This window comes from Pollachius pollachius (assembly GCF_949987615.1).
Source record: "Pollachius pollachius genome assembly, chromosome: 3".
NCBI lineage: Eukaryota > Metazoa > Chordata > Actinopteri > Gadiformes > Gadidae > Pollachius > Pollachius pollachius.
The window spans coordinates 43926972-43954814 of NC_136936.1; the positions used below are offsets into that span (position 1 = coordinate 43926972).

The following is a 27843-nucleotide window of genomic DNA, read 5'->3' on the forward strand; positions in this document are numbered from 1 at the left end:
GTTTTTATTTTCCTATTCCCAAATGCACAACGTGTGCATTTGGCTTTAGGACGCATTAGGCGTCCCGAGTCTGGGTGGGGTTGACATTTAGCCTACTTAATTAGTAAATTATGACTGTGTGTGCAAGTGAAACTATTTTTAATTAATGGTTCACTTTTGTTAAGTGGGAGGCTATATGTGTTATTTTAGACGCATGTCTCTAGCGGTAGCGGGTGTGGGGACACATACTTCGCTCTGTTTTCTAGCCACGGTGCCATTGGAGCCACGTGAGACCATGCCGGTCTCGCGTGACTTCCTCTCTACCCTCTGGCTCATGACAATATTAATGAAGTATAGGTACGTTTACATCATACATTTTATTCGGACGTCCATCACTTACGCATGCATACGGACCATTCACAATGCATACACTTATTAAATGCGTGTGTAATAATATGGGCCTGGACGCTGTCATTGTTTATACTTGACAACATGGGTCTAGGCTATTTGGTTTACATTACATTTACAGAATCGAGGCGCTTCCTCTTCACTGTGCAAATACATAAGTCCCCCACCTTGGGGTGCTGTTGTTTTCCAAGGAGGCACTTTCCCACCAGGTGGGAAAGGGATACGTCTATTCAGACGTATGATATACGCTTCAGTTGATGTCGGCGTCCCATGCCAATTCTGTACTTTCATGGATATATGTCTGTCTGTCTGTTTGTCTCTTGCACTGCCCGTGGTATTGACAGTCAATCATATTTGTAAATCAACCGTTTAAGAAACAGACCGACGAAAGACCAATAAAGAATGTGACTCGAGGTAGTCATTCGTTTTTTGGGCTCAAATGTGCATTTCTGAATGGGCAAATTAGCCAACGCTACACATACAACTAGAACATAAAATACCAGCTTCGCGGCCTGACTTCGTCAGGACTTGTCAATGATCGTCACTATCTCGTTCATACAATTGCATGACCTTTACTGACTGAATGGATCTTCTAATCGTATCTCTTTAATGATTTATTAAACCCCGTCACAAAACAGGTCTGTATTTTGCTGCGTAAACAGATTACCGCAATGACTTATAAATATATATAATCGGGAGAGTAAAAGATTTCCGCCATAGACGTTCTGGTCGTCTAGCAGTAGTGATCATCACGAGGTGCCCACGCATTTGCCTGCACAGAATAACCTGAGGGAGCACGTCTTCCTTCGATGCCGGGTTCGCTTTACTAAAAAGTTTTTTGCATGCGGGAGCGCCTGCTGCATGCCACACTTATCGCGATATCGCAAACCGTTGTTATTGCTTTGGCGTGGTTTTTAAATTTGGCGTTGCCTTTTTATGTTTAATTTGCGAAATGGAGTGCCGTGTCCTGTCTATTCAGAGTCACGTGGTCCGGGGATACGTAGGGAACAAATCGGCTTCATTCCCGTTGCAGGTAAGAATCGTTTTACCGTCAATTTACCTTTTTATACCTTTTGATCACGCGCTTTGTGTATATATGCTGTCAGCGACAACTCGGCCAATGGGAGATTATGTGAGACTAAAGTACCGTGACATCCCGAATCCCTCCCCGAGTCTTATTGAACACGACTATATCAGTTTCTTCGATATAAACAGTACTTTATAAGCAAGTAAAAAGAAGTAAAAAGATCCTTCTGGTGCCAAAACATCGAAGGGAATTGGAAATTCACAATAGTGGCAAAACGTCTCCACTCAAACATGTCTAAACGTCATTATAGATCAAGCATTGCGTTTTACATATGTTCACACATCTATAACAGCTAGAATGGCCAGAGTGTGACCTAAGAGAAAAGCTTATCTTCTTGCTTAAGTCTAACACGATGGGCAATTTGGCTTCGTGACTTCTCTGATTACTGTTTCAGTGGCTCATTGTTATTGCCCTTTCTTTCCCAGGTTCTTGGGTTTGAAGTTGACTCGATCAACTCAGTGCAGTTCTCCAATCACACAGGTTTGTTATAACCCCTTTAATTGCCCTCATGCAATTCTATTGCTCTTTGTTATACTAAGCAATATATTATACACACCCACCCACACACTCAAATCATAAACGTGTTATCGTGGATTTTACCATCTAGGTCTTAGGCTGTTTACAATCATGTTCGTGCCATACATGTTCTCTCCTGAGAACCTCCTCTACCCCTTTCCCAAAGATCCCCCAATCCCTAAACTAGATATGAGTTGTCTGTGGCCAATAGGGACTCACAATAAGTCCAGAACATGATTGATGATTTCTTAAAGCTAGGGTGTGCCATTTATTGGAGCCTCTTCTTGCTGGTTTCTGGTTTCTCCTAAATGCCTCCCCAAATTGTGTAAGAATGTTATTACACAGCTGTGACCATGTGTTGTAATGCACGTTCGGTCATACATTCCTTTAACTTTGAGCTTTAATCTCACTCCAGTACTTCATGAACTTTGCCTTGCCTATGGAGATGGTTACCCTCTGAGACCATCTAGGTCTCAAGGTTCACAGCAGAATGTAAACATGCGAGATCAGGATGGTCCGACAAGGCTAAAGAAGTAAGATAAGAAGGTCATAGAATGCAATCATTATTTATCTCTGTAGTACAATGCCACTGTCCTTTGTATAAATCAGAGTTTTATCTGTCACATGCACAGTTTAACAAAGGGTCATTCTGAACAGTGAAATTCGATTGGACATGCAAGCACCAAATATGTAGAAAGAGGTATCAGTAATAAGGTCCAAAATAGCATGGAGGGGAGATGGCAGACAATGTCTCCGCTGTCTTCCCCCCCCCCCCCCCCCCCCCCCCCTTGGAGGGTCTTTCCATCTGCAATTTAGCATCAATACCATACATTAATGAAGCCAGAGAGGATGCTCTCAATGGTGCACCTTCAGAAGTGGGAGAGGGTTTTGGCAGATATGCCGAACTTCATGAAGAGGCGCTTTTCTGGGCTGTTTTGGTCTCGTCCGTCCACATGTTTGATGAGTACATACACAGAATTACCATGTGTCTGTCTACTCATCTACTGCTTTTAATGTTTAAACAAACAGTTGACTCTAAGGATACATTTAACTGGGCTGGTTAAGAATTTCCTAATTATCTCTTCTCGGATGCGATTCGTACTGGACATTCCCCCCCCCCCACCCTTTATCCTTCTGCCAACACACACACACACACACACACACACACACACACACACACACACACACACACACACACTCTTTTGTTCCTCTCTGTCTCTCAACATGGGGCCTGCTCCAAAGGGGCCCTCAGTGAAGCCTTAATAGAAAGCTTGTGCTCTGGTACTGCTCAACACACCGGCTGTTTCTCTTTCACCCTCTCTCCCAAACCCGAATGACCCTGTTTTAGTAGAGGGAACCTGCTGTTGTGAAGGTTAAACACAAACTGTAGGGGGGAGAGAGAAAGCCAGAAAGGTTTCTTTTGGAGAAGGAAAACAACTTTTGTTTTTAAGTACATGCATGTAAGTATGCAAGTACATTCATGTTGAAATTAATATAGGGTTCATGGTGATTAAAGCCCTAAGAATGTGAGTGATATATTATCCAAATCTTCAGCATCTGTGTAAAGATGACCTGGAACTTATCTTGTGCTATTTATTTACATAGGAACGTCATACAATTGTTTTTTCTATCCTTGTCTGAATGGATTTTCGAATCTCGGCTTTGACCTCTGCACGTTCTAGGTTACGCCCACTGGAAAGGACAAGTGCTAACAGCACAGGAGCTCAACGTGCTGTATGAGGGCATCAAACTCAACAATGTCAATCACTATGACTACGTGCTCACCGGTGAGTCCCCACATTGAGGCAGGTAAAGAAGGGAGAAATGTGTCCCAGGAGATGAAACAAAAGGCCTTTTATGAACATAGAATAAGGAATCGCCATGACTCCTATGCCTATATTATTTATATTCTGCATATTAAAGATGATGTGAAATGGCACTGTAATGTGATGCCTGTATGTAATACCTGTAATCAACGCTGTTGGAATGTGCTTGAGCCTTTTGTATTTAATTGGGTCTTGCAAAAGTAGCAAAACCAGTTTATTCCTGTGTCCTTTTTTTTTAACATAAAGCTCAACAAAGGCACTGTCTTTCACCTATTGCCTTGTATGGGTTTGTTATTTAATGCATATTTAGTTAAGAAACTGACTCTTATTGAGTTATTACCCATGAATTATGTATTGGCTGCTGCACACATAATTAGATTTCCTAGCGTCACAAATAGTAAACGCCAGAAAAGACACTGTGGCTGTATGTCATTTGATTCAGCATCTTGAATCTGCAGAAACTGTTCTGAATATTATTTGCTGACTCTGTATGTTAACTTGCCGGTCTCAAAAGCTAACACCACCTTTGTACTTTGTACTATTCTACATAATGTATACTAATATCTGTGCACATAACCGAGAGAAAAAGCCTCTTCACACAATTGTATTGCTGTAGAGAGAGAGATAACTGTTCCAGGACGACAGAGGTATTCTAAACCGTCTCATTTATAATTCTAATACTTTTTGGGCTACATTTTAACAAGCAGTGTCAACAGTCCACATCACATGGCAGTTAGGGATCTTTTGCTTTGGATTTTAGGAAAAGTAAAAATGACTGCCAACCATTCATACACACATCCACACACCGATAGTGTCAACACTGTCTTGTTGACAGTGTCAACCATGCAAGGCGACAGCCAGCTCATCTGGAGAAGTTAGGGTTAGGTGTCTTGCTCAGGGAAACCTTCCTATTGCAAGTCATCCTGCTCTACCTCCTAAGCTACTGCCGCCCCTTTCACTATGAAATGACAGTTTATATGTCCTGTTGAGCAATAGTAGTTTCTCAATAGTTTCCACTTTCTCAAGTGGTCCTAATTTGGATTTGGATTGACATTGTAAGTTTTAATACATTTAAAATGTTACTACAACTAACTCTGTTTAAGGATGTGAAGGCTAGATTAGCTTGTTGGATGGACGGTCATGTAATATCCTCTTCTCTCTCCTCCAGGCTACAGCAGGGACGTTTCCTTCCTGGAGATGGTGGTGGACATTGTTGCAGAGCTGAAGAAAGCCAATCCCAGTTTGGTGTACGGTCAGTGTTAAACCCTTGTAGCGACTATTTGAAACAAACTAAAAGTCGCTGGGTTGGGTTGCTTCTCTGTCTGACGCGCTACCAAAAACGATTAGCTTATATCCGAAAAATACAGTGAACCAACTTTTTTTATGAAAAGTGTGGACTTATTAGAACGTCCACAAGGTATAATCCAAAGTAATTACAACTATCCAAATAATGTGGTGGTCCGCAAAATATAAAGCGACCCATTAACCCTCTCGTTCTCCATACAGGTGTTCAACTGCTTAAGATAAGATAAGATAAGATAAGATATGAATTATTTTATTGTCCACCTTGGTGGAAATTTGTCTTCGGCTTCCCATTGAACACACGTACACACATAACATGTTGAACAACATAACAATGGAACATACAATTACATATCACAAAAAGATAGTATAATGCAAATGATATTTAGCAGCAACTAAGTAAAATAAATACTCTTTAATATCAACTAAGTGTCACCGCCCATATCCCTCTGACCCAGCTCTAAATCAAACCCGATCACACAATAATAAATAACATTACGAATAACAATATCACAAATATAAACCATCACAAAGCTTATAGTATCAAAATTAAATAATTCCTGGCTCCTACCCCCATGTTCTATAAATCCTTGTATTAAGACCAGTAAAATGATATCATGGAGTGTATAAAAGTTGGAATGTTCTTGAATTTTTTAAATGTTATTATTAAACTAAACTTTTTAAATGTTCTTCCCTCAGTTTGTGATCCAGTTATGGGGGACCACGGAGCTATGGTGTGTATCTAGCAGTTTTCCTATATTATCCATCTATTTCAGTATTCATTCCTTGGAATTATTATCATAAAATTACAGCGAATCTATACTGTAAATGAGGCAGTATATACTGTTCTGTAAAACGGTTTGTTTTTATATTGCGCAATCTTATGAATGCGGCTCAAATAAAGGTTGAGTATCTGAATTGGAAAATGTCTGAGTCGCAAATGGATAAGAAAGTGTTCTTCCTGCTGTTTTAGTATGTTCCTGAGATGCTGCTGCCTGTCTACAGAGACAAAGTGGTACCCGTTGCCAACATCCTCACACCTAACCAGTTTGAGGCAGAGTGAGTACCATAATTGCAAGAGACGTATGAACTTAGTAGGCAAACACTCTTACCCAGGAGATGTGCCAAGACCCCACTTAGGAAAGTGCCTCCCAAGATCTGTCCAAAATGGGCAATCCTCACTTTTATTTTACGAGGCACTTTGCTGCGGAGAAGCTGCATTTTGCCAAGTTGTTTTATTTTTTGTTGTTAACTTGCCTCTCTTAGGTTGTTAACAGGAAGGAAGATGAAAACGGAGAAGGATGCTGTTGAGGTGAGTATTAATAAACCATATGTTACCTTTGGTTTTGATGGTGGTGGTAAAGTGCCTGTCTGAATAGTTCAGGGTGTTTACATAACTGAGAACCGAGTCTGTCCTATTTTTTATGGAATAATGGGAAATTGGATGAAGTTATGAAAAGCTCTCTAGTATTGAAAAAGTAATCTCCAATCCCAGCAGGGGAATATGACCTATTCCAGTTTCTGTGCAGTAGTTCCAAGAAGGAATACAAATAAACCTCTAATATATACTTCCCATCCCCTACCCCAGATCATGGACCTGCTTCATAAGATGGGACCAGAGACGGTGGTTCTCACCAGCACAGACCTGCACTCAAAGCTGGGGGACCCGTACCTGGTGTTACTTGGTAGTCAGAGGATAGGTAAATTACAGATGCTAACTTTAAGGCTACAAGAATCCAGGTCATTTGCTAAGACTCCACAGCAGCCTATAGGAATCTTGTATTAAATCTAAAAAAGCGAGCCTTACTTTTTGAGTGTAGGTGGACTTTGGATTGGATTTTTTAAGGGAATTACTGCATACAACACACACACAGCCTCATTACGGTGGACAGCGGATATGTCTACAGTACGGCACCATGCAAGACTGCCGTTTAAAGCAATGTCTGGCCACCAATTCAGTGTTCTGGTCCACTTTTCCCCCAATCATGCTGTAGTGAAACCGGACGGGACCAGCAGCAGCCAGAAGATTCGGATGGACATCCCCAAAGTGGATGCAGTGTTTGTGGGAACGGGCGACCTGTTTGCAGCCATGCTCCTGGCCTGGACCCACCACCATCCCAAGGACCTGAAGGTTGGCCACTGAACGGGCACACCTTGTGTGGCCCTAAAATCACATCTACAATAGGGCGTCAGTTTGAAACATAGCCCGACCTGAGCAAAAGATTGGGAGTGATATTCAGGGTTGCCACTCCCTCTGTATATATTATAAAGAATATGGGTGTTTATAAGTAAAACAGGATAAAGCATAGGAATTATATTTTTGGTTGTATTCTGCAAAAGTCAGCTGAGATAATACCATGAAAGAGAATGTTATATTGATTTAAGATTTGGATGTACGGTAATATTTTAATAATGATTAATATATATTAATGTATTTGTAATGATCACGTATTTGTTAAATAGGGAAATTTACATTGTTGAAGAGGACATTGGAATTACAAAGTATCTTGAAAGACAAATGGAAAACAGACTTATTGCAAACACACAAGTCATTACAACATCCATTTTTCCTCACCTCTTTCTGAAGGCGGCCTGTGAGAAAACGGTCTCTCTAATGCATCACGTCATTAAAAGGACCATTACCTACGCCAATGGTAATGTGTGTGTGTGTGTGTGTGTGTGTGTGTGTGTCTGTGTCTGTGTCTGTGTTTGTAATATATGTGTCTGTTTTGTGTGAGAACATGCCCATGGAAAACTTTCATTCTGCCTTGAGGTATTACTAACGTTTGCATGAAGCTATTTGCTCAATGACCACAACACTGTCTAAATGCTAATACAGATTGCTTTGAACAATTGGTAATGTTATTTCATAGGCAAACGGTTTGGTTCCAGGGCAGAAAAAGGTTGGCTGTGTTTCGCAATCAACTTGTCTTGGTTTTTTTATCGGTTTGATTATCGTAGAGATTGCTGGCCCTGGGAAGAAACCCACCCCTGCCCAGCTGGAGCTTCGGATGGTCCAGAGCAAGAAGGACATTGAAGACCCGGCCCTCGTAGTGAAGGCTACAGTTTTATAAAATAGAAAAAGCCGTCAAGAAGGATATTCACGCACCATAACAGTTGTGTCGGTTCAGAAAACTGGATTTACTGCTGGCTGATTGGGTCTCTCTCTCTCTCTCTCTCTCTCTCTCTCTCTCTCTCTCTCTCGCTCTCTCTCTCTCGTTACGTTTGCTTCAAGAGCACAACCATGTTTTCATGAGGTAAGCAGGATTCGAAGTGTGTTGTACGTTTCCCACAAACGCACCGTTTCATAACACACTAATGTCATGTAGAAATGACGATAGAGATCACATGTGTGCTTTTAATAATTTCATCAACACACCCCTTGCCTTTGTTAACGTCTTCCAATTCGTTTGCTGTATCGGTATGATTGTTGATCCTATGGAAAAACTGTTTACGGTGAATGATCATTATTAATCCTATTTCAGTTCAATTTTAGGGCACAATAGTATTTTTGTAACTAACATTGTTTTTAAAGGTGGAAATATATAATGCATATGCTTTGGTTTTACAATAACTCCATCGAGCTGTCCCTTCTCCATTTGTATGCAATGATTTCTACAATGTCGGATAAACAAATGTCAAATGTTAAGATGTCTTAAAAGTTGGAAATTGAATTTTGCACAGATAATCTAGAAGATATGAATTATGCTGTTGGTTTTATTTTTTTAAGTAGAAAAACACAATTATTGACTGTGTGGAAGGCCATGTGTAATGGTCTCCACCTGGCTTAGTGAGGAACTACAGTTGTAATGAATGTTTTTGAATGCAAATGTAATGTGCACCAAATGTAGAAGTGCCAAACCATGAGTTGCTGCTCTAATACATGAGCCAAGATGATTATAAAGTAATAAACTAATGTTTAATTTATAATTGTTCTGTCAGTCATTGTTTGTTGTACCCAATGTTGCCTTGTTGTTGTCTTTTTGTGTATTTAACAATCTTAGATGAGGAAAGATGCATTTATCCAGTTTTGTAAATGTTATATTTCATACTGACCCTTTCTTTCTATTTGCTGTCTGCTTACATCATACAACATATATTGTTGCTTTTCTGTGTTGTTTATTATATAGTATAGTTGGTAGAATGAGCAAGGGCAGGATACAGCCTAATTTTACTAGCACTAATCGTGTTTACTGTGAACTGCCTGGAATAACCCTAATACTTGACTTCTAAATGACTACTATCATTGGTTTACTGACTGCGAGGGTTGGCTTAGGAAAGAGGGGAGGGACAATATATGTTATAACATGTAGTTTATATTTGGCATTTGATATTGCACAAAGCATATGTCTGAGTCGTTGCAGATATGACGTGGGGTAAATTAGTCGCAGCAAACATGAAAACTACTCCGGTGTTAACTCGCCAGCAGAGGGCGAATGAAATTGAATCCTATGGGATCGTCTGTCTATATTCTGTTTAAAGTATGGACGGTGTAATTATTATTTAGAAAAATAATATGGGATTAAAAAACAACCGTCCTATTAATCTTGTAAAATTAAAGCATAAGTCTATACCCACAGACCAGGACAGCAATTGGTCACAAGAGTGGCTCCCTTAAAAACACTAACCTAATACTAACTTTATTAAATAAATAACCGGGGGGAAAAAATGGTTGACTTAATTCAAGTTTAGCATGGGACCCTATTCAGAGTTATTGACCATGCTATTAACTATTAAGCAGGTGGTCAAATAATTGATGGGAAAGGCCGAAGGCCTTTTTCTTGCCCACCTGCTGGTCTCTTCACGGTGCTATCTCGTCTCCGTATTCAATTTCATACAATAACAGCCTGGATATTGCTCTAAAGTTACTAAACGTGACCGAATGAATGAGGGGCGGACCGGATGTTGTCCGTCTTCTCTGATTCGCTTTGGGGGCAGTATGGTGTTTTAACCGGCAAACATAGAACTATAAACACTGAATTTGGTTTAAATGTCCGAATTGGGACATAGCCACGTTAAGACCCCTGGCCTGAAGGAAAGAGCCTAGCGCCAGACCGTGTCTATTCCTAAGCAGAGGCTGGAGCGACTCGTCCCACTCTCCGACGGATACTGAAGGTAAGCGACGCTGCCGCTGGGTCCTCACGGTCAGCTAACCGCTGAGCTAACCGGCCTTGCTGCATGCTTTTCTACAAACGCAGGGTGTCTCGTTCAAATATTGCGATGTAGACGTATGTGTTGTCCAGAACAACGGTTTGACACACACTGGTCAGTGTGTTGATCTGAGGAGAATCCCCTTTAAATTAAATGTATTGGACAGCATCAATCGTGTTAGCCCGGCTAACCCATCTTAGCCCTGGAGTCCTGTGCAGCAGCTGCAGTCCTACAACAGGCTATCACCTTTTTATATACCAGTAAAGACTGTGACAAAGGATGACCTCTCTCTCTCCAATCACTTATTAAAGCCCGCTTGCTTCTGTGTTGGTTTATTCAAATGTGTTCAACCAATCTGCATGAACCATGTATCGGGTGAAGAAAGTTGCTACCATGGTTGCTACTTGCTTATGCTACTTCCGATATTCTTGAAGATAGATGCTCTGGAGTGTTGTGGTTTTAAAGTTGAATTTGAGGCATTTTAAATTCGCATATTTGTCCAAAGGAGACTTCTAAATATGTAATAACTAAAATCACTTGAAGCAACAAAAAGTGATTATTGACGTGTGAATAAACTGCACCGGACGCAGGTGTTCGGGGCTGTCTGGGGTCCTCTCGTCGGGTTTGACCATACAGTATGGGACACGTATATATATTTTTTTTTTACAATTACGCTACTCGTACTCCTTGATCCCTATTTAATGACATGACTTGCTAACATTTTGAAGTAACACTGGGTGATTTAAGTAATGCGAGGAAGTGATTAAGAAACATAAAATGCCACTGTGGGGCAAAGAAGCATGTGCATTTAGTTATAATTTGAAAATGGACGACGGCACCATATGAAATTGCTTATTAACTTATTGCAATGATAAAGAGCATGGCTTCCCTGCGACCCCGGCAGCATATGCGCTGTTTGGCCGAGGCTTGACGTGCACAGTGTCGCACCACCGACGGGTTACTACAGTTCACTAACGTCTGCTGTTCTTTGGCCAAGGTTAACTTTGCTGTAGTTTGAACCAGCATTGCTGTATGTGCGATTAACACAGAGGCAAGTATAATGACCGACCTGTGCTTAATCAATGGGTGGTTATTTCAGTAGTAAATGGCGTTATTATTATGTATTTTATTGTAAAATAGAAAAAATATATATTTTTGGTGTATTCTTATTATTTTGTATCGCATCGTGTATTTTCGACCAATATTGCCTTGATTATTGTGTGGAGCTGCAGATACTAGTTTTGTACTATCTATGCATGTATTTTTACGATATCCAGAGTTTAGACATAGACAGATAATGTTCACCTCCAGGGGGTGAGGGGGGACTGTTGGTCTGGTAAGGGTACAAAGCAATGTCTTGTCCATGAGGCTCTAATGCCCTCGATGATCATGAAAATGGGCTTGGACTTAGAATGTCTGCTCTGCGTTGATATGTTGGAACTAATCATTTTAGCCTCCTATCAATGTTAAAATAGCCAATGCTCGTTAAATGTAGGCTTATTTTTTAAGCACATGGTTTTTGATTATCTGTTGTTTCAACTAGGCATCTCATGGCAAGTTAATTTGAATAGCACCATTCTTACACAAGACCATTCATAGTGCTTTACAAAGGAAGAAATCTGTTAATCTTAGAAATAACATCAAGCTAGTATGTCAAAGGTTATCTTTGTTCATTTTTGATGATTATGAAACTGCCTTTTCCCTTGAAGACTGCTTATCTAAAGCGGAACAGTTAAAAGCAGTTGAGGTCCAAGAGATGACTCATGTACTTTTTTGTGGTGTAACAATAGCTGGCAGAACTTCAATGAGTGGTTAACCATATTCACATGTTTACTTATATTTGTGATATACATTCTAAACAGCTTTAGGCTAATTCTTGTTCAGAAATGCTATCTGAATCGTGTGATTTTTTTTTTTGAATGGAATATGCCACCTGTGTATATTGCTGAATTATATTACATCACCGGTGTATGATTTATGCTTATGCTTACCCAAGTGACTTGATTGTAATATTGAGTCCCTTGGGTACAAATACCTAAGACAGTGGGCATTATGTAGAATATAAAATAGTATCCATTTGTGGACAGTTTTGTAGCTTACAAAGTGGATAATGAATCATAAATCATGTTTTTTTAAATATTTTAAATGGATTTTACAAATGTCCTCCTCCATTAAAAGGAATAAACCATTGAAACTGAACTAACCTTGGCTCACGCCAAAAAAATAAATGGATCTAGGAGGTTTTCAACACCTCCATCAAAGGGAACGAAAATGACCCTGGCCTGACTTTGTATTTGTCAGACCTTTTTAAGAAACAAGCAATATTGCTTTAATGCTTTTAGTTGATTGATGCAAGTAAGGACAACAAGCCAACGTACCTTTTCTGAAGGCAAAAAATATGAGAACAATGAAAGATATGTGAGCTGTCAAAAACTGTAATGCTGAATATTTCAAAATTATTTGTTCTCTGCTCTCATATCGTCATATGCTGCATTCATCTTGGAACTATGGAAATAGGCTTACATGAAGGGTAATGAGGACTCCTATATTCTACAGAACGGGTCTCTTCTATATCAACCTGCTCTGTCCAAGCATTAAAATTAGCTATTGACAGAGGGCTAGCATCAACAGCATAACACCTGCAACCCCCCGGTGCATTCCCACATGTGACTTGTAGTCTAAATGACCTTGACTGTCACAATGCATTTCCATCTGCATTCCTACAGTGCCTCAAGGCCTCGCAAATAGCAATGCGTCCTCTGGCCTTTGATGTGGCTTAGAAAGAAACCTTGAGCCACTGGGTATTCCTAATACCTTTGACAAGCCATGACACTCGGCTTGACTGAATCAAACTGGACATTGGTCCTGTTTTGTTAGACTCCAATAACCCATTTTCTGGATTTGGACTTCAGCTTGCATGACAGACCAACTCTGAGGAAAACTTTGTCGGAGAAGCCTTGATTGTTGAATGTTAATTCTGGAGCTCTTGACAATCACTTTAATTAAGGCTGAAAGTTCAAGGGATTATCAATAAAAAGTACTGGTTTTGTTTGATGCAGTCCACCTCAGAGAAAAAAAACACAAATACTTAAAGAGCAGCTATTATGCTTTTTCGACTTTTATGACCTATAAACGTTGTTATAATGATTTATAGTCATTTTTAACCATACAAAAGTGTCAAATAATGATGTATGCATTTAGACGTATTCCCTGCTGACCGTCTGGGGTGGCTGTGCAGAGCGCTAAACACTAGGGACGCCGGTCGCCATTCACTTTTCCGGAATTTATCTACGTAGAACAATCCGGGTTTTCCATGTATAGCAGAGATAGATTGTGATAGCCATTTTTATCTTATTTTCTACCTGGTAGTCATAGGTGCGGCCGTGCTGACTCCTCCCTTGTACTGGAGGGTCCAGCCCTCTTGGTCAGCGGTAATGAAGGGTGACATATCCAGGATGCCTGTACCTTGCTAATCAGGCCTAATCTCATCCTCTGGATTAGTGGAAGGGAATGCATGGAAGATACCGCTTACAATTCCAAAAGCAAGCTACCTTACCTATCCACCAAACAGTGTTTTGTGTACTCTATTGAAGGGCCTACACTGAGTTATTTGTTCTATTTCCCCGTGGAAAATTGGGGCGGCCGTGTTTTTGGAGTATTTCCCCACCTGCGCTCTTAACCTGCTGTCTGGGATCTTGGTGTTCCCAAATCCACTCCTGTGCTGATTGAGCACTTCCACCACTGGGATCTTACCGCGTTCTTGCTGTCCTCATCATAATCTCGCCCTCCCGGTTTCCTTCTGTGAGATTAACATGGCCGCGAAGCTGGACAGACTGTGACTATCCCTCGTGCCGTTCCCCCGTTTTGTCGCTTGATCAATTTAATCAAGTTTTCCCGTGATTGGAGGTTGGTATACTATACGGAGCCAAAATGCTGAACCAAAGTGCTGTGATGATCTTCACTGGGATCTGTGGGGCATTGGTGGTAATGGCCATTGCCTACTACGTCTACTGGTAAGCATAAAGGAAGAGGGGGATTGGCCTCCTACCAAAGGCCTGGGTAACGCTTTTCAATTGAAATTCTGAAGATTGCTTGTTTTTATGTATTAAATGTGGTGTGTCAAGCTACCTTTTATACCTCGTGACTGCTCCTTCGCTTGGTGTTTTCACGAAGGAGCTGATTATTAAGGCAACCAATTAATATTTTCTTTTCAATTACTGCAGTTGGAAACTCCAACGGTGTTGCTGCCAAAACTGTACAAGAACAGTGAATGCCTGGTTCTCCCTGCTCAGACCGCTTCAGCCTTATCAGTGCTGTAAGCCACACTAGACAATGCTACATGGGATTGGTTGCCATGGACGCTGTATTCAGGTGATGTGGAACAGAACCAGCTGTCTCCACTTTAAGAAGCTTTCAAACACTCTGTGTCTCACCTTCCCTTTTAGACTGAGCAGGGTCACTGACTTCCCACGGAGACGTAAATTGTGAAAATGCTTTTTGCCGAGGCAGCCTACCTGCCGCTACCTGCATGCTCCACTAGTCTTCAGCTGCCTGCCATCTTTTAGCACCCTGTCAAATCGTTAGCATCTAGCTTTGCGGGGTTTGGCACGCTGCTAGGCCTTGGGCATGCAATTTCTGGTCTCAATCCTAAATCTTCTAACATCTGTATTTGTCCTTCTTGTGACACAGGCATTGTCAGTGCATGTGACATCTTTTTGTTCAGATACTGGCTTCTATTGAATCTAGTATATTTAATATCTACCACTCACCCACTCCTCTAAAGTAGTGGTTGTTATTGCCTTTTATTCAAATTTAGACTTTAATTTAACAACCTTGCAATGGCAACTTGCTTGGAGGTTTGATACTTTTGCAGTATCAGTGGATCAGAGAATCAATGGATCCTTCTGTGATCTTCTGTGATTCTTCCTCAAGTAGTCCTACTGTTTTCTACTCTTTTGAGGCTTGTCTCTAGGACATGTGGGATGAGGGAATGACACTTTCCAATTGAGGAAATGGTTTGCATCAACGGATGCCTGCTCGCGAGTTCTCCCGAAGGCCTGCGCGCACCTCAAACCTCAAGTGAATATGGAAACTGTAGGTTGCAGTCAATAAATTGCATTTGGACAAGATCCTCCTTTAGGGTTATACTCCTAGTTTTGCCTTCGAGGATTTGTTGAAGTACATCCTTTGTAACATTATATAGCTTTGGATAGTTTAGCTTTTTTAGATCTTCAAGTGAGTGGACGTTAATCTATATCTGTCTCTAGTCCTTCCACTGTTTCTCGTCCTATAAATTACCTTTGCTGAAACATGATGCTTTAAAGAGTAGCGATACTAGGTCCAACTTTGCATGCTTGTTGAACCCACCTATCCGTGGCACAATAGTAACACGCCCTCATAAAAAGAACACTTGCACAATTGCAGAGACAAACCGCTCATGGTCAATTTTAAGGACTCAGATTTCATTTAGGAGTAAGAACTCCTTAAATGCAGGCCTTATTTTTATTAGACATGTTTTGATCGGTTATTTTCCAGTCTATGCCAGAATGAAAAAATGTACATCTGCGGCTTGGATTAGGGCATGCGTATTAGACCAGATAGCTATACGATTAGTACTACTGAGTAGCTCAACTTTAAGTATTGCTCATCCTCTACAATGGATTTTTTTTTTTTTCTTTGAAACATTACCAGGATCAAGATTAAATATGGGTTGCCCAAGCAAGAAGAAAAGATTAATGCGTTAATAAAACCAAATCAAATTTAGTCACTAGCTGGCCGATTCACCGACAATGTCTATTTTCCATGCTGAGATGTGAAGAGCTTTAAAAAAAATTAATCAAGTGGAGAGGACAAACCAAAAACGACCCCCATGGGGACTGAACCCAAAGATTTTACTGAACAGCGCCCTCCCTACCCCAACGTGCTCGTTTCTCTACAAGGCAGTAGGACTTCACAATTAATTACATAATCATCACGGTCACTATTTTTGCCTCTGGTGCATACATCTAATTTCATACACCCGTCAATTACAAATCTCACCACAAACAATTGCTCAACTCAACACTAGCTGCCAGGTAATCAATATTATTTTTGTCATTATCTTGCAGTCCTAGAAGGCTGGCAGAATGGGTCTTGGTCATGCATGCTCCAACAGTTTCTGCAGTTTCCCATAGCAGACCGGTGCAGGTTGATGGGGGGCACTTGCTGGTTGATGCTGACCGCAGGGCCTGTGCTGCAGTCGGACACGGGATGCAATCAAATAATAACTAAACAGATGGATGTCCTAGTATTAAGGGCTTGGAAGGAAATATAATGAGTGGGTAAGAATGGCGATCGATCTCCAGCGGGAGGGCGTCGTATCAAGAACTCAGTCAACTGGATTATTATGGTTTCACCTGCGGCAATGGTGGGTCTTGTGGCGTTATTAATGTGTGCGCCATTGGTGTATTTCAAGTGCTACATTGAGCCGCGGCGCTGAAGAAGGTGCGGTGTTTCTTTTTGATCTGCTATGAAATTTTGTTTCATACCAGGCCAATCCATGTCTTGCCAGGCCAATTCAGATGCAAGGATTTTCTCTGGCTTTTCCTTCGGTTTCTAGATGCTTCCACTATGGTCTCCACACATTATTTTCTAAAGGGGAAACCTGTACAAATGTTTTGCAATTTTCATAATTTGTATCACACTGTTGTCAGGTTCTTTTTATAGAAGAAACTGTGAGTTACCGACAATGTAGTCACGGTATACAAGAGGAAAGGGATTTATCTTGCAGGGGTTTCTTGTGTAATATTTGCTCTTCACATACCGTACAGCTAACCTGTCTCCTCTTTTCTGTCCCCAGGTCTGTACTACTGTCCGAAGGCCCCTGCAAGCGAGGATTATAAAACGACCCCACCGTGGTACGTTGAAGTTTATTATTACTTTTGGATCCATGCACAAATCTCTTGTCTGGGGTCCAACATTCTGTGTCCCTCTGTCTCTCTCTGTCTCACTCTGTGCCTGTGTGTTTGCCTGGCAGGTCGGCCGGCCGAGTGTGTAGAGGAGCCTAGCTGGGCTCCCTGGGCTCCACCACCATGGGTCTGCTAACCTACCTGAAGAGCCTCTTCATCCTTCAGCTGCTGATGGGCTTCGTGTTCGTCGTGAGCGGCCTCATCATCAACTTCATCCAGCTCTGCACCTGTGTCCTCTGGCCCTTCAACAAGCAGCTGTACCGTCGGATAAACTGCCGGCTCGCCTATTCTCTCTGGAGCCGTGAGTGTACACCGCCTCACACACGCATGTCTGGTGGGGGAGTCACAGGAGGCATGCACCCAGTGGGGTACTTGGAAAGTTATTTGAGGCCAATGCGACGAGCCGTCTATCGTAGATCGTCTATCGTCTGTTCTTCGAGTCGCACCGCAGGGTAATATCTGTGTTATTTCCGCTGCCATGGCAAAGTTTGTTTTAGGTGTCTTGAATGTTAAAACATTACGTATAGTAATGAGATTGTGTTCTGATGAAAATAACTTCCTTAAACAAGAGCTTATGTCAACTAAGTACATTTCTTTAGTACTTTGTATGGGCTAATGCATGCAGTTCAGAACTTAAAGTCAGTGTTGATAGCCAGAAAGTGGTACATTTATTTAAGGTCTTCCAACTGTAAGGGCCAGGATTGGTGTACTCTATAACCTGTGGGTCAGGTGTGCTGAATAAATATCATCTTGGCCAACAGCAGCCCTGCTCATGATCTATGGAAGATAGGCCTTACTAGATGGATTGCTATGAGTATTTTTAGATTTTGCATATCATTTCAGGTCACCACTAAGTAAGTTACAGCATTTGGATGACAACGTGGTTCAGCACAAGAAAGAAACTCCTCTTCTTTTTCTGCTTTATATTGAACCTTCGTCTGCTTTAGCTGGCCAAAGTGTGATTACATCTATTACCAGGGCACACGCTAAAGCTGCTATATTCGTGCGTCTTGATCATGGTCCAAGTAGAACTTTCTGAAAAACCTCTTGAGTCGAGTTGTGCTCATACAAACAGTAATTATGGCTAGCCCTCAAACAAGGTGAAATTCATCTTCCCCCGCCTCAGAGCTTGTGATGCTTCTGGAGTGGTGGTCAGGAACGGATTGCACACTCTACACAGACCAGGCCACGGTGGACTCATTCGGCAAAGAGCACGCCATCATCATCCTCAACCACAACTATGAGATCGACTTCCTCTGTGGCTGGACCATGTGTGAGAGATATGGCATCCTAGGGGTGAGTGTACACTGTGTCTCTCTCCACCCCGCTCCCCCCAGGTCTTGTTTTGTTGATGAAGTTAAGCCTGATAATGAACCCCACCTGTATACCCTCTTCAAAGGAAGCTTGTGAATTGGATTTCACTTCACATTTTTTTAAGTGGCTGTAGGAGATCAAGACTGTGTACATGTCATTTAATACGAATGAAAACTACCGAAGAAGAAATGGCATTCATTTGTGTTTTTATATTACACGCAGAGTTCAAAGGTGTTAGCCAAACACGAGCTACTGAAGGTGCCTCTGATTGGCTGGACCTGGTACTTCCTGGAGATAGTCTTCTGCAAGAGGAGGTGGGAGGAGGACCGGGACACGGTCTTCAAGGGTCTGGACGCGCTGAAGGACTACCCAGAGTTTATGTGGGTAGGTACATGGAAGTCTGATGAAAAAAAAAAAAAAGGTTATTTCTGAAATGGAAGTTGTTTTTCTTTCTCACGTAGTTAGGTTTAGGACATGGTTAGGGTATCCACAGCAAAGAAAAACCAAGGCTATGAGAAGTGTGGGTTTTGGTGGATTGACGTAAATGATTCCCTATCCATTGAACATGTTTGAACAACATTCGGTGGAACCAGTTTTTTTTTTTTTACACCTCCGTCCTCATAGAAACCACCAGCTGTATTCAAAACGACTCGGCAGGAGGCATACTGTTTATTTTGCCTTCAGGACATGCACAAACTGCAGGGTTCGGGCCAGTGCGTATTCATCTCGTGCACTTCAGAAAAATAGGTCTTCCTGCTGTGCTTTGATATGGTAAAAACAGACCTCAGATGAAAGATAAGGTCAGGAGAACGGACGTACAGAGCATCTCTTTGGCTGACCGTGTGTCCCAGTATTAGGGTTTTATATTTGTATTAACATAAAAGCAAGTCTCTGGATGTTTCTAGGTCAGTAGGGCTCCTGTATTCACTCCTAACCCACTCCCTAGAGGTGTGCAAGACACATCGGGTCATTTTGTATATTTTCTGTCAAAGATGTCTTGTCTCCTCGCCCTCAGTTCTGGCCTGCCTTGTGGAGATTAGGCAAATCGCTGGTTGATCTGATTACCAGGCCCTAAAGTCGTACATCAAGTCACGTCGCAGTGACATGGCTTTCGAGGGCAACCCGAGCTATTTACGACACGCTTTATCTCCAAGATGACTTAGTTACAACAGACGGTTTTGTTAAGTATTGTGTAATTGATCCTTGGTAAAGCTTGTGGGGGGGGGCCACTGGGAAACAGCGAAAGCAAGCCGGTCATGTCTCTGCCTGGCCGTCTATTTATTCCAAGTCTTTTTATTCCCTTTTGGTAGTTCCTGCTGTACTGCGAGGGCACCCGCTTCACAGAGAAGAAGCATGAGATCAGCATGCAGGTGGCAGAGAGCAAAGGACTGCCCAGACTCAAGTACCACCTCCTCCCCAGAACCAAAGGCTTCACCACCACCCTGCAGTGTCTCAAGGGCACAGGTGAGACACATACGCACAAAAGTACATGTGTATATAAATGAAAGCCCCTAACCCTTGTTGTGCTGGCCCGAATTTGTAATTTTAAAGCCGCATTCACACCAAAAGCAAAGCGCAGTTTCAATTTGCGTCACACGTGTGAGTTTGACGGTGTCACCCACAAGCATAAAGAGGCTTACCTCGCGTAAACACCAGCGCTGCTTTTCACCAGCCACGGCCGAGATGAACACTATTCGGCTCTGTACTTGTGGAAGTCCCGGAGACTTCCAAGAGCCCAAAGACGTCGGTTGTAGGTTCAAAGCACTGTCGGGAGGCCAACACAACTCGGTGAATGGTACCTTCTTCTCCAGAAGCCGCGCCTGGATGACTACCGCTTTTGTTATTCAATCATGACTTCAGGATGTGACGGTGGCTGAGAGAATCTCAACGCTGACTGGCTTTCAAGACACAGCTTCACGGGAATTCTGCGTCAATGTTTTTAACGGATTTGTGTCGTTCACACCGCCGGAAGGCCCGGCCAGAATGTGCCGTCTCATCGCGACTATGCATTTAATTTGTATGTTATGGCGTAGGGTAAGAAAATTAATATTTATTAAGTGTGAACGCACCCTTTTAGGCCTCTGATAATCTTTTTTTCCTAATGAATATTTAAATATTCTTAGAAAGAAGTCGTAGTTCGACTGGGTTACCACAGAGCTTTAATGTAGCCTCCAAGTTTCCGAAGTCAGTAGTTCCATAGTATGAGAGTAGCCCAACTTGCATTTAGCAAACGCTTTTATCCAAAGCGACTTACATTTGTCAGAAGAAAGAAGCAATATATTGCTGTTGGTACGGTAAAAATATTCATAAAAACAGGTGCTAAGTACATATAATTACTAGGTTAACCAATTTCCTGTAAATACAACAAAAGGATAAGATGCTACACAATGCTATGTACTAAGGGCCTACTTCCAATCCTCACAAATTAAATATGTGGTTTGAATGCTGTGCTGGTGACTGATCACCATTAAAGGAAAATTCATCGCTCCTCGTTATATTCATGTTTTATTCAATTACTGTTTATTATTAGTAGAAAGTGCTTTTGGTTTCCTGGTGTCCGCATTTAAACATTGAAATAGCTGCTAAATAAGTCAATTGGCAAAGCCTTTCTAAAACCTTTTTAATTAACCATGCCTCAACCTCTTATTTCTATGGCCGCAACTGCCTAGGCGGAGTGCCACCATCGAAGACCGATTCTTGGGCCAAACCTCAAGTATTTAATAATATTGGTCCCAATTAGAATAATGTCTCTCCCTCGCTCTAGCCTGTTCTCAAACCGGAAGGCAGGTGTCAAAAGTGCTACTGAAGTACTCGTAACTCGAATAATGTTTGAGAATCCTAACACAAACTAACAAAGGATCACTCTGTCATCCCATGTTTGGCCAGGCTTTTTTGGTGATGGCTGCCGTTGCCTCGACCGACGTGTTCTTGGACAGAGAGATGTCCCGTGCCCCATATACATTTTAATTTTATCCATGGGATATTTGGACTGAATGTAACATAACCTGCTACATGCGGTTTTCGAATATGCACACGCATTACACTAAGCAATTATTTTTTTCATGAATGAATATTCAAATCCTCAGAGATTTGAATGCCTAGTATTTGGATATTGGGGCTAAGATGTTGGCTCTACTCATCTCATTGAGATGTCCCATGATGTATTAACCATGTTGCATCCCTTGTTGCTCCCAGTCACCGCCGTCTACGATGTGACACTCAACTTCAAAGACCAGCAGACACCAACTCTGCTGGGCATCGTGCAGGGCAAGAAGTACAAAGCTGACTTGAAGATCAAGTGAGTACAGCCTTCTCCCCCCTCCCCCCTTGTGTTCTGCTTGAATGATTAAGACTTGGTCGTCAAGTGGTCAGTGTCAGGATGATGCATTAGTCTGCCAAGGCAAAGCCCCCTCCCAAACCCCATCTCATGTAGGGTTGCGTCCAATGGACATTATGCATAGTATGCCTCTTTGAAGGCCAACAGCGCCGCAGGAAGGGGCTCTGAATCTTGGCTTGTGTTCTAACACTCTTCAGGCCTCAACGGGCTTGAGGCTATTAGTAATGTGAAAGCCAGGGCCAGTTCCCCTCTCCCATCTCCCCCTGAAAAGAGGCCTGAGGCAGAGAACAAGATGGAGGTGGGCCACAGGTGAAATTCCGGTTTTAATTGGCAAGCCGACGAAATTTCGTACATTTCATTCCCGCTGAGAGCATTTCATTCCCTCTAAGAGCATATTTAAATTGCAGCTTCTCAATCAAATAAACTCGACTTGAAAATTATTAACGTGCATTATTTTTATTTTTTGTTGCTGCATTTGATTGGGAGCAGCCAAAATCATGGTTAAGAATATCAAGTTTCACTGGTGCCCAGCCGTCTAGGAAAGGCATGAGCTTGGTCAGGACTGTGCTAGAGACTAGGTAAAAGTTCACTGCAGCAAATAGACTTAGCAGGGCTCCCTGATGGAGCTGTGGTGGCCAATAGGTTTTGTGGCGACCTCCAGTGGTCAGAATTGCTATTACAGACTCTTCCACACGCTCAGCATTTCTACTGTGATCTTCCTCTTGCTCTCCCCCTTTTTAGCTGACATATTCTCTCTCTCTCCCATCTACTCCAGGCGATTCCCTGTTGAAGAGATCCCAGAGGATGAGAAAGAGTGTGCCAACTGGCTGCATAAGCTCTATCAGGAAAAGGTAAGGTCACATGATGTTAAAGGAACCCAACAAGGAAGTTTGTCCCCATTTGATTTCAAGCCGTCAGCGCTTTCTTTTATTATTTAACACCCCCCCCCCCCGCTCCCTCTCTGACTTATACTTTTTAGTACGGCAGGAAATTAAGGTTCTCACTGGTGTTCAGAAATGTGTCTTATATTTTTCCTGTTATCAGCTAATTAGTGTGGCAGATGGTAATGCATCACAGACACTGCCACGCTCTCAGTTCTGCTGACTTTGGGTATCTCGTGGGGGGCAAAGGAGCATGCTGGCATTTAGCTGTTCGCTAGGGCCTGGAGTTGGCATTTATGCAATTACGGAGATGTTCATCGCAGTTTGACATTTAAAATCTAAGCAATTATTTAAACAGCAGCCACAGGTTGCCTGCGATGTGTTACGCTGGTGCAAACACTTTGGGTTGACCTCCCATAAGGAACGTGTCATCACGTATACCAAGATAATGACGCAGAACTTAAAAGTGGTGTAGTAGCCCTTTTCCAGAAGTGTGGTGTTTCTTTGCTAATAAACTCTGTGCTGTCCCGTCCCGCTCCTGTGCCCCGGCGCAGGACGCCCTCCAAGAGCACTACCACAAGGAGGGCAGCTTCCCCGGGCCCACCATCATCCCTCCCCGACGCCTCTGGACACTCCTCAACTTCCTGTTCTGGGCCACCCTGCTGCTTTCGCCCCTCATCAACTTCGCCTACGGCGTGGCAGTCAGCGGCTCGCCCCTCCTCATCATCGGCTTCCTCCTCTTCCTCATCGGAGGTAGGTGCCCGGCTCACGACTTCAACAAGGGGTCTTTTCAACGTGGCGTCCATTCTACAATGCCGCCATGTCAATAGATAGGTTAGAGCGTTGCAATGGGTCGCAGTCTCAAATTCAACTCGGGCTTCCCCAAGTTGCAGGGTCGTGTTGCAACAATGCCGTACAACAGTAGTGGGATTGTGCTGCCTGATGCTATACATATTACTGCATTCCATTTCATTTATTTTCAATACGTTTCTGTATTAATGGGATAATTCCCAATAAGAGCAAGTTAGTGGATTGAGGTATAATGCCTGTATTGTAACGCGCAGAGTAGCTATCTCAGATGACTGTCTCAAGACATGCCGCTGGTGTCTTGTGCCGACTGTTTTGGGTATTATTAGTCTCCGCATGGCAAAACGGACAAAGAGTCTTAGCAAGCTGAGCTCTCGCCACTGTCTGACCTGCACTCGTCTTCCTCTAATCTTTCCTTATGCATTCCCCCCCCCCCCCCCCCCTCGTTCTTCTGCACAATCTCCCTCTCTCTCTCTCTCTATCTCGTCCTCTCTACCTCTCCCCAGCCTCCATCGCTATCCGTCGTCTCATCGGTGTCACCGAGGTGAACAAGACGGGCTCCAGTTACGGCAACCCGGAGGTCAAGAAGCAAAACTAAAGCTCTTCATCCCCCTCCTTCCCCCCCTCCCCCTCTGGCCCCGCCCATCCCCACCTCTCTGCGTGTCCCAGTACACCGGAGTCCACTGGTCTTTAGGTTCCCCCTCTCCTCCCACCACCTCTGTTCTCCCTCGGGATGGGGCACTAAGGCTCAAACTAATGAATAAAATAAAAATCTTAAGTTTTAAATAATAAATAACGTTAAATGACATACATGAGACACGAAAGAGGGAGAGAGAGAGAGAGAGAGAGAGAGAGGGAGGGAGGGGGAGAGCAAGAGAGAATTTAGACTGTTGACCTAGCTCTCTGGAGTAGACGACGCAGGGATTAATAATAATCCCTTTAAGGACACACTCAAGAACGGGGGTGGGGGAGTGCTTGTACGCCCCCCCCTCCCCTGCCGCTCTCCCCTGAACGCCCCACCCACCGAGTCGTGGACGGCCAATCCGTTTGCGCCGTTTCACCAGGCGCTCCACCACAACACCACGTCTGACCCCCCCCCCCCCCCTCGCCCAACCTCGCTAGGAAGAAGGAAAGAACGACTTATCTTGGTGTCCCCAGGGCATGCACCCTTCTGTTGTTGTTCTGTTCCTCATCTCAGCACACGGTTTTCCTGGTATTGTTTCGCTAACCGCGATGAGTGAAGGGTCTCAGTCCCCTTGTTGTGGTTGCGTCATGTGCGGGTATTTTACTAACCGTTAGGAACTCGGAACAGGCTCTGAGGTCTCTGGGGACCAGAGAAGGAAGCAGAGTTTTCAATAAGGACGATAATGAATAAAGTATCCCGACAAGTAGTCAGTGGGCTTTCATTGGCATTCACTGAGAACCATTTCCCATTTCCATTTGGCTATTCCCTCTTGACCTTGAAAAGCAATTGCATAAAGTGATTGCTCTTCATCCACCTGGTTTCACCTCCAACCACGTCGAAATCTTAGTAAGATCTCTCAGCACTTGATTTTGTTGTGGACAGTGTACTGGCAAGTGATACAATCTAATTGTAACATGTCATATGTAAGATAAAAAATCTTTATTGACATAAAATGTAAATGTATCTTCGGCATTCTGGAAACACATTAATATCAGTCAAATAAACAGTACACGGTATAAAACAGCTACAACAGACCGCAAACGGCATGGAATTGACAGTGAAGAGCAACTAAACTACATAAAATACATTTTCAGCAACAGCAGTGTTCATGGGAGGGGGGTGTTGGTTGATTATTTCCCTGTTTAGAATGGTCACAGCAGGGCACACCAGTTATTTCTTGTACACATTTTCGCTTGCTAGTGGGAAAGGGAGTGAACGGGTAGGGTAATCAAAGACCTGGGGGAATATTTTGGTTATGGACTGATTGTACAGGTTCTGGAGTTGCAATTGTTGGTCTCCGGTGATCTGGCTGGCCTGGGAGACCACCTCAGCTTCTTCATGTGTCTAACTGAGCAGTTCCCATACAAGGAGACCATGTTAAAGGTGAGAACACTCGCCGGCCTGTGTCCTGTTGACCCTAGGCAGCTGGTATTGAAGACCCCAGGTTCCTTCAATATATCTTCAAGAATAATATTCAAACCTTGCCTTAATTCAAGCTGGTTCATGCAAAGGAGTGCTTATTTATTTTTGTCAACCCCTTATTTTCGTTCAATCAAGGGGTATATCTTTCCCCACCACAGCGATGTGTTGATCATTAGGGGGTCAGAGCATTGACTAATAATTGACTGCTGTTTTGTTTGAATAGGTAACTTGGCGCTGCTCACTAGTTAAATGAAAGCTGCATTTCATTTGGTACCGTGCTATATGCAGCTCTATGTTACTGTTTTGTGTCCAATATCTCACTATAAAAGCTCTCCGGCCCCTTCTGAAAAAAACAGCAGTTTGTTTTAATGCAGGTTTGAACAGGGACTAAATCAAGTTGCCGAACCCTACATGATCGGACCGTGTTGTCAAGTGACCACAGCGATTAGTTATTGGCTCTAGAGCCGCCATAGCCTTGTGTTCAGAAGAAGAGACGTTATTGGAGTCATGCAACCATCGATATTATTAGTGCTGTTTTTTTTTTTTTTTAATGCTTTCTGAAGGCCAGACGTTGAGCAGGGACCTGGAGAAGTAACAGAGAAGATGTTTTTATACGTTTCAAATAGGGATTGACAACCCGCTGCTTGATTCTGATGTTTCTATAGTAACTCCCGCCATAAAAGTCCTGCTCCACCATCAGTACCACTACACACACGCACCGGTCCATTGTTCGCAACTTGTATTCAGAACATATTCAACGTAACTTAATTGCGTCAACTGAAAATAATCAACCTTAAGAGCTCATGAAGTTTAATGTTGAGTATTCATCCCTATTTTCCATCCCATTAAGCCAGAAAGCTTGTGCGGTCCTGCCCCTCTTGCAGGTCTTTGATAGCTTTGTACAGTAGAGGGGGAAAGAATTAGACAGTTGCTGGAGGGGTTTTATTTTGTACTGAAGGGGGGGGGGGGGGGGGGGGGGAATCCACGCCTAACTTTATTTTTGCGTTCAGATTTCAAAAATCGAAAAGAAAAGCACTGCGATCCAACGTTGAATCTCGAAAGTAGATACTTTAGTGGCACCTCTTGAGTCTCTTTCTTTTTTATTTTTAAGTCAAATTTGTATGGTTTTTATTTGATTAACTAAAATATTAAATAATTAAATCACATGATTCTCATGGCATCATTTGGGGTTCTATGCGTTTCAACTATGCCAGTATTTTGCTTATTGAATTTCTTAACGAAATTGTAGTGTTTAATAGTCCGGGGGACTCTACGAATAGTCAAATCTCCTAACCTTTATGCCTCCTTTCCTTAACCTTTGTGGAAAACGTCATCGGGTCAAGGAGAGATGAAAAGGTGCTTCCTTTTGAACAGAGGAAAATACAGCACTGTTTAAAATGAATTCGACTTAACTTTTCCTAACAGACGTCATTGCGCGACGGCGAGTATTGCTGACCTCTAGCGTCTCTAGCGTGGAACTACAGGTTTTTCGAAGTTGGACTACAAAAAGCGCTCTTTCGATCCGTGCGTTCTTGTATTGATTTCAATCAGGTTGTCGCCAAAATTGAGAATCACTTAGGGCGGACTTGGCCAGCGGGAATTTTTTAGGCCACTTGAATCCCAATTCACGTGACAAAATAAAAAGGGGCTCAACTTATGTTGTAGTTGAAATGAACTGCCCCCAGTAGTCTTTATTAAATGTGAAAGGAATTTTCCTCTGCAAAAAAAGAGAATCCGTAGAGGCCCCGGGTTTTTTTCTGACTACGTTTCTCTTTTCTAGTTTGGGACAGACCGTAAAACGGTTGGCACACAGGAAGCGGAAGGGTCAGAAGTCAAAATTAAAATAGTCAAAAGTAACGCGTTGTAAGCTATGTTATGATAGCAAACTAAAGAATAATAAATTCTAGGTGGGAAAATGTTATTTTCTTAACCGAAAAAAATAAAATAAGTCATAGCTATAATAACTGGTTGCTAGGGAGAACGAAGCATTTTGTCAATGCAAGCACATTGGTGACTTGTAACTTCAGATTAAGATAACGGTAACTAGTCGTTTTGACATGTAGCCAAGGGTAGTATTGCCCCATTACTCTTTAATCATAATTTAATTTATATTTTAGTGTCATGTTTATAATTCTTAGCTATGTGTAAACACAACCAGCAGAGGTCACCCGCTCCCCACTG

General features: G+C 42.5%; 2 protein-coding genes across 2 annotated transcripts; both read left to right on the top strand.

Annotated features, from left to right (window-relative positions):
* Positions 1-1176: 1176 nt before the first annotated feature.
* Positions 1177-9005, top strand: LOC307072529 (pyridoxal kinase-like). Its single transcript, XM_079731849.1, has 11 exons — positions 1177-1420; positions 1900-1954; positions 3673-3777; positions 4985-5068; positions 5818-5852; positions 6092-6177; positions 6385-6430; positions 6707-6818; positions 7113-7249; positions 7706-7772; positions 8080-9005. The coding sequence occupies exons 1-11, from the start codon at positions 1340-1342 to the stop codon at positions 8190-8192; spliced, it is 921 nt and encodes a 306-aa protein (XP_079587975.1). The 5' UTR covers positions 1177-1339; the 3' UTR covers positions 8193-9005.
* Positions 9006-10034: 1029 nt separating this feature from the next.
* On the top strand, positions 10035-26614 carry LOC307072192 (1-acyl-sn-glycerol-3-phosphate acyltransferase gamma-like). Its single transcript, XM_079731397.1, has 10 exons — positions 10035-10233; positions 17108-17165; positions 17285-17517; positions 18343-18512; positions 18753-18914; positions 19841-19994; positions 21726-21828; positions 22643-22718; positions 23303-23501; positions 24062-26614. The coding sequence occupies exons 3-10, from the start codon at positions 17340-17342 to the stop codon at positions 24151-24153; spliced, it is 1134 nt and encodes a 377-aa protein (XP_079587523.1). The 5' UTR covers positions 10035-10233; positions 17108-17165; positions 17285-17339; the 3' UTR covers positions 24154-26614.
* Positions 26615-27843: the final 1229 nt, after the last annotated feature.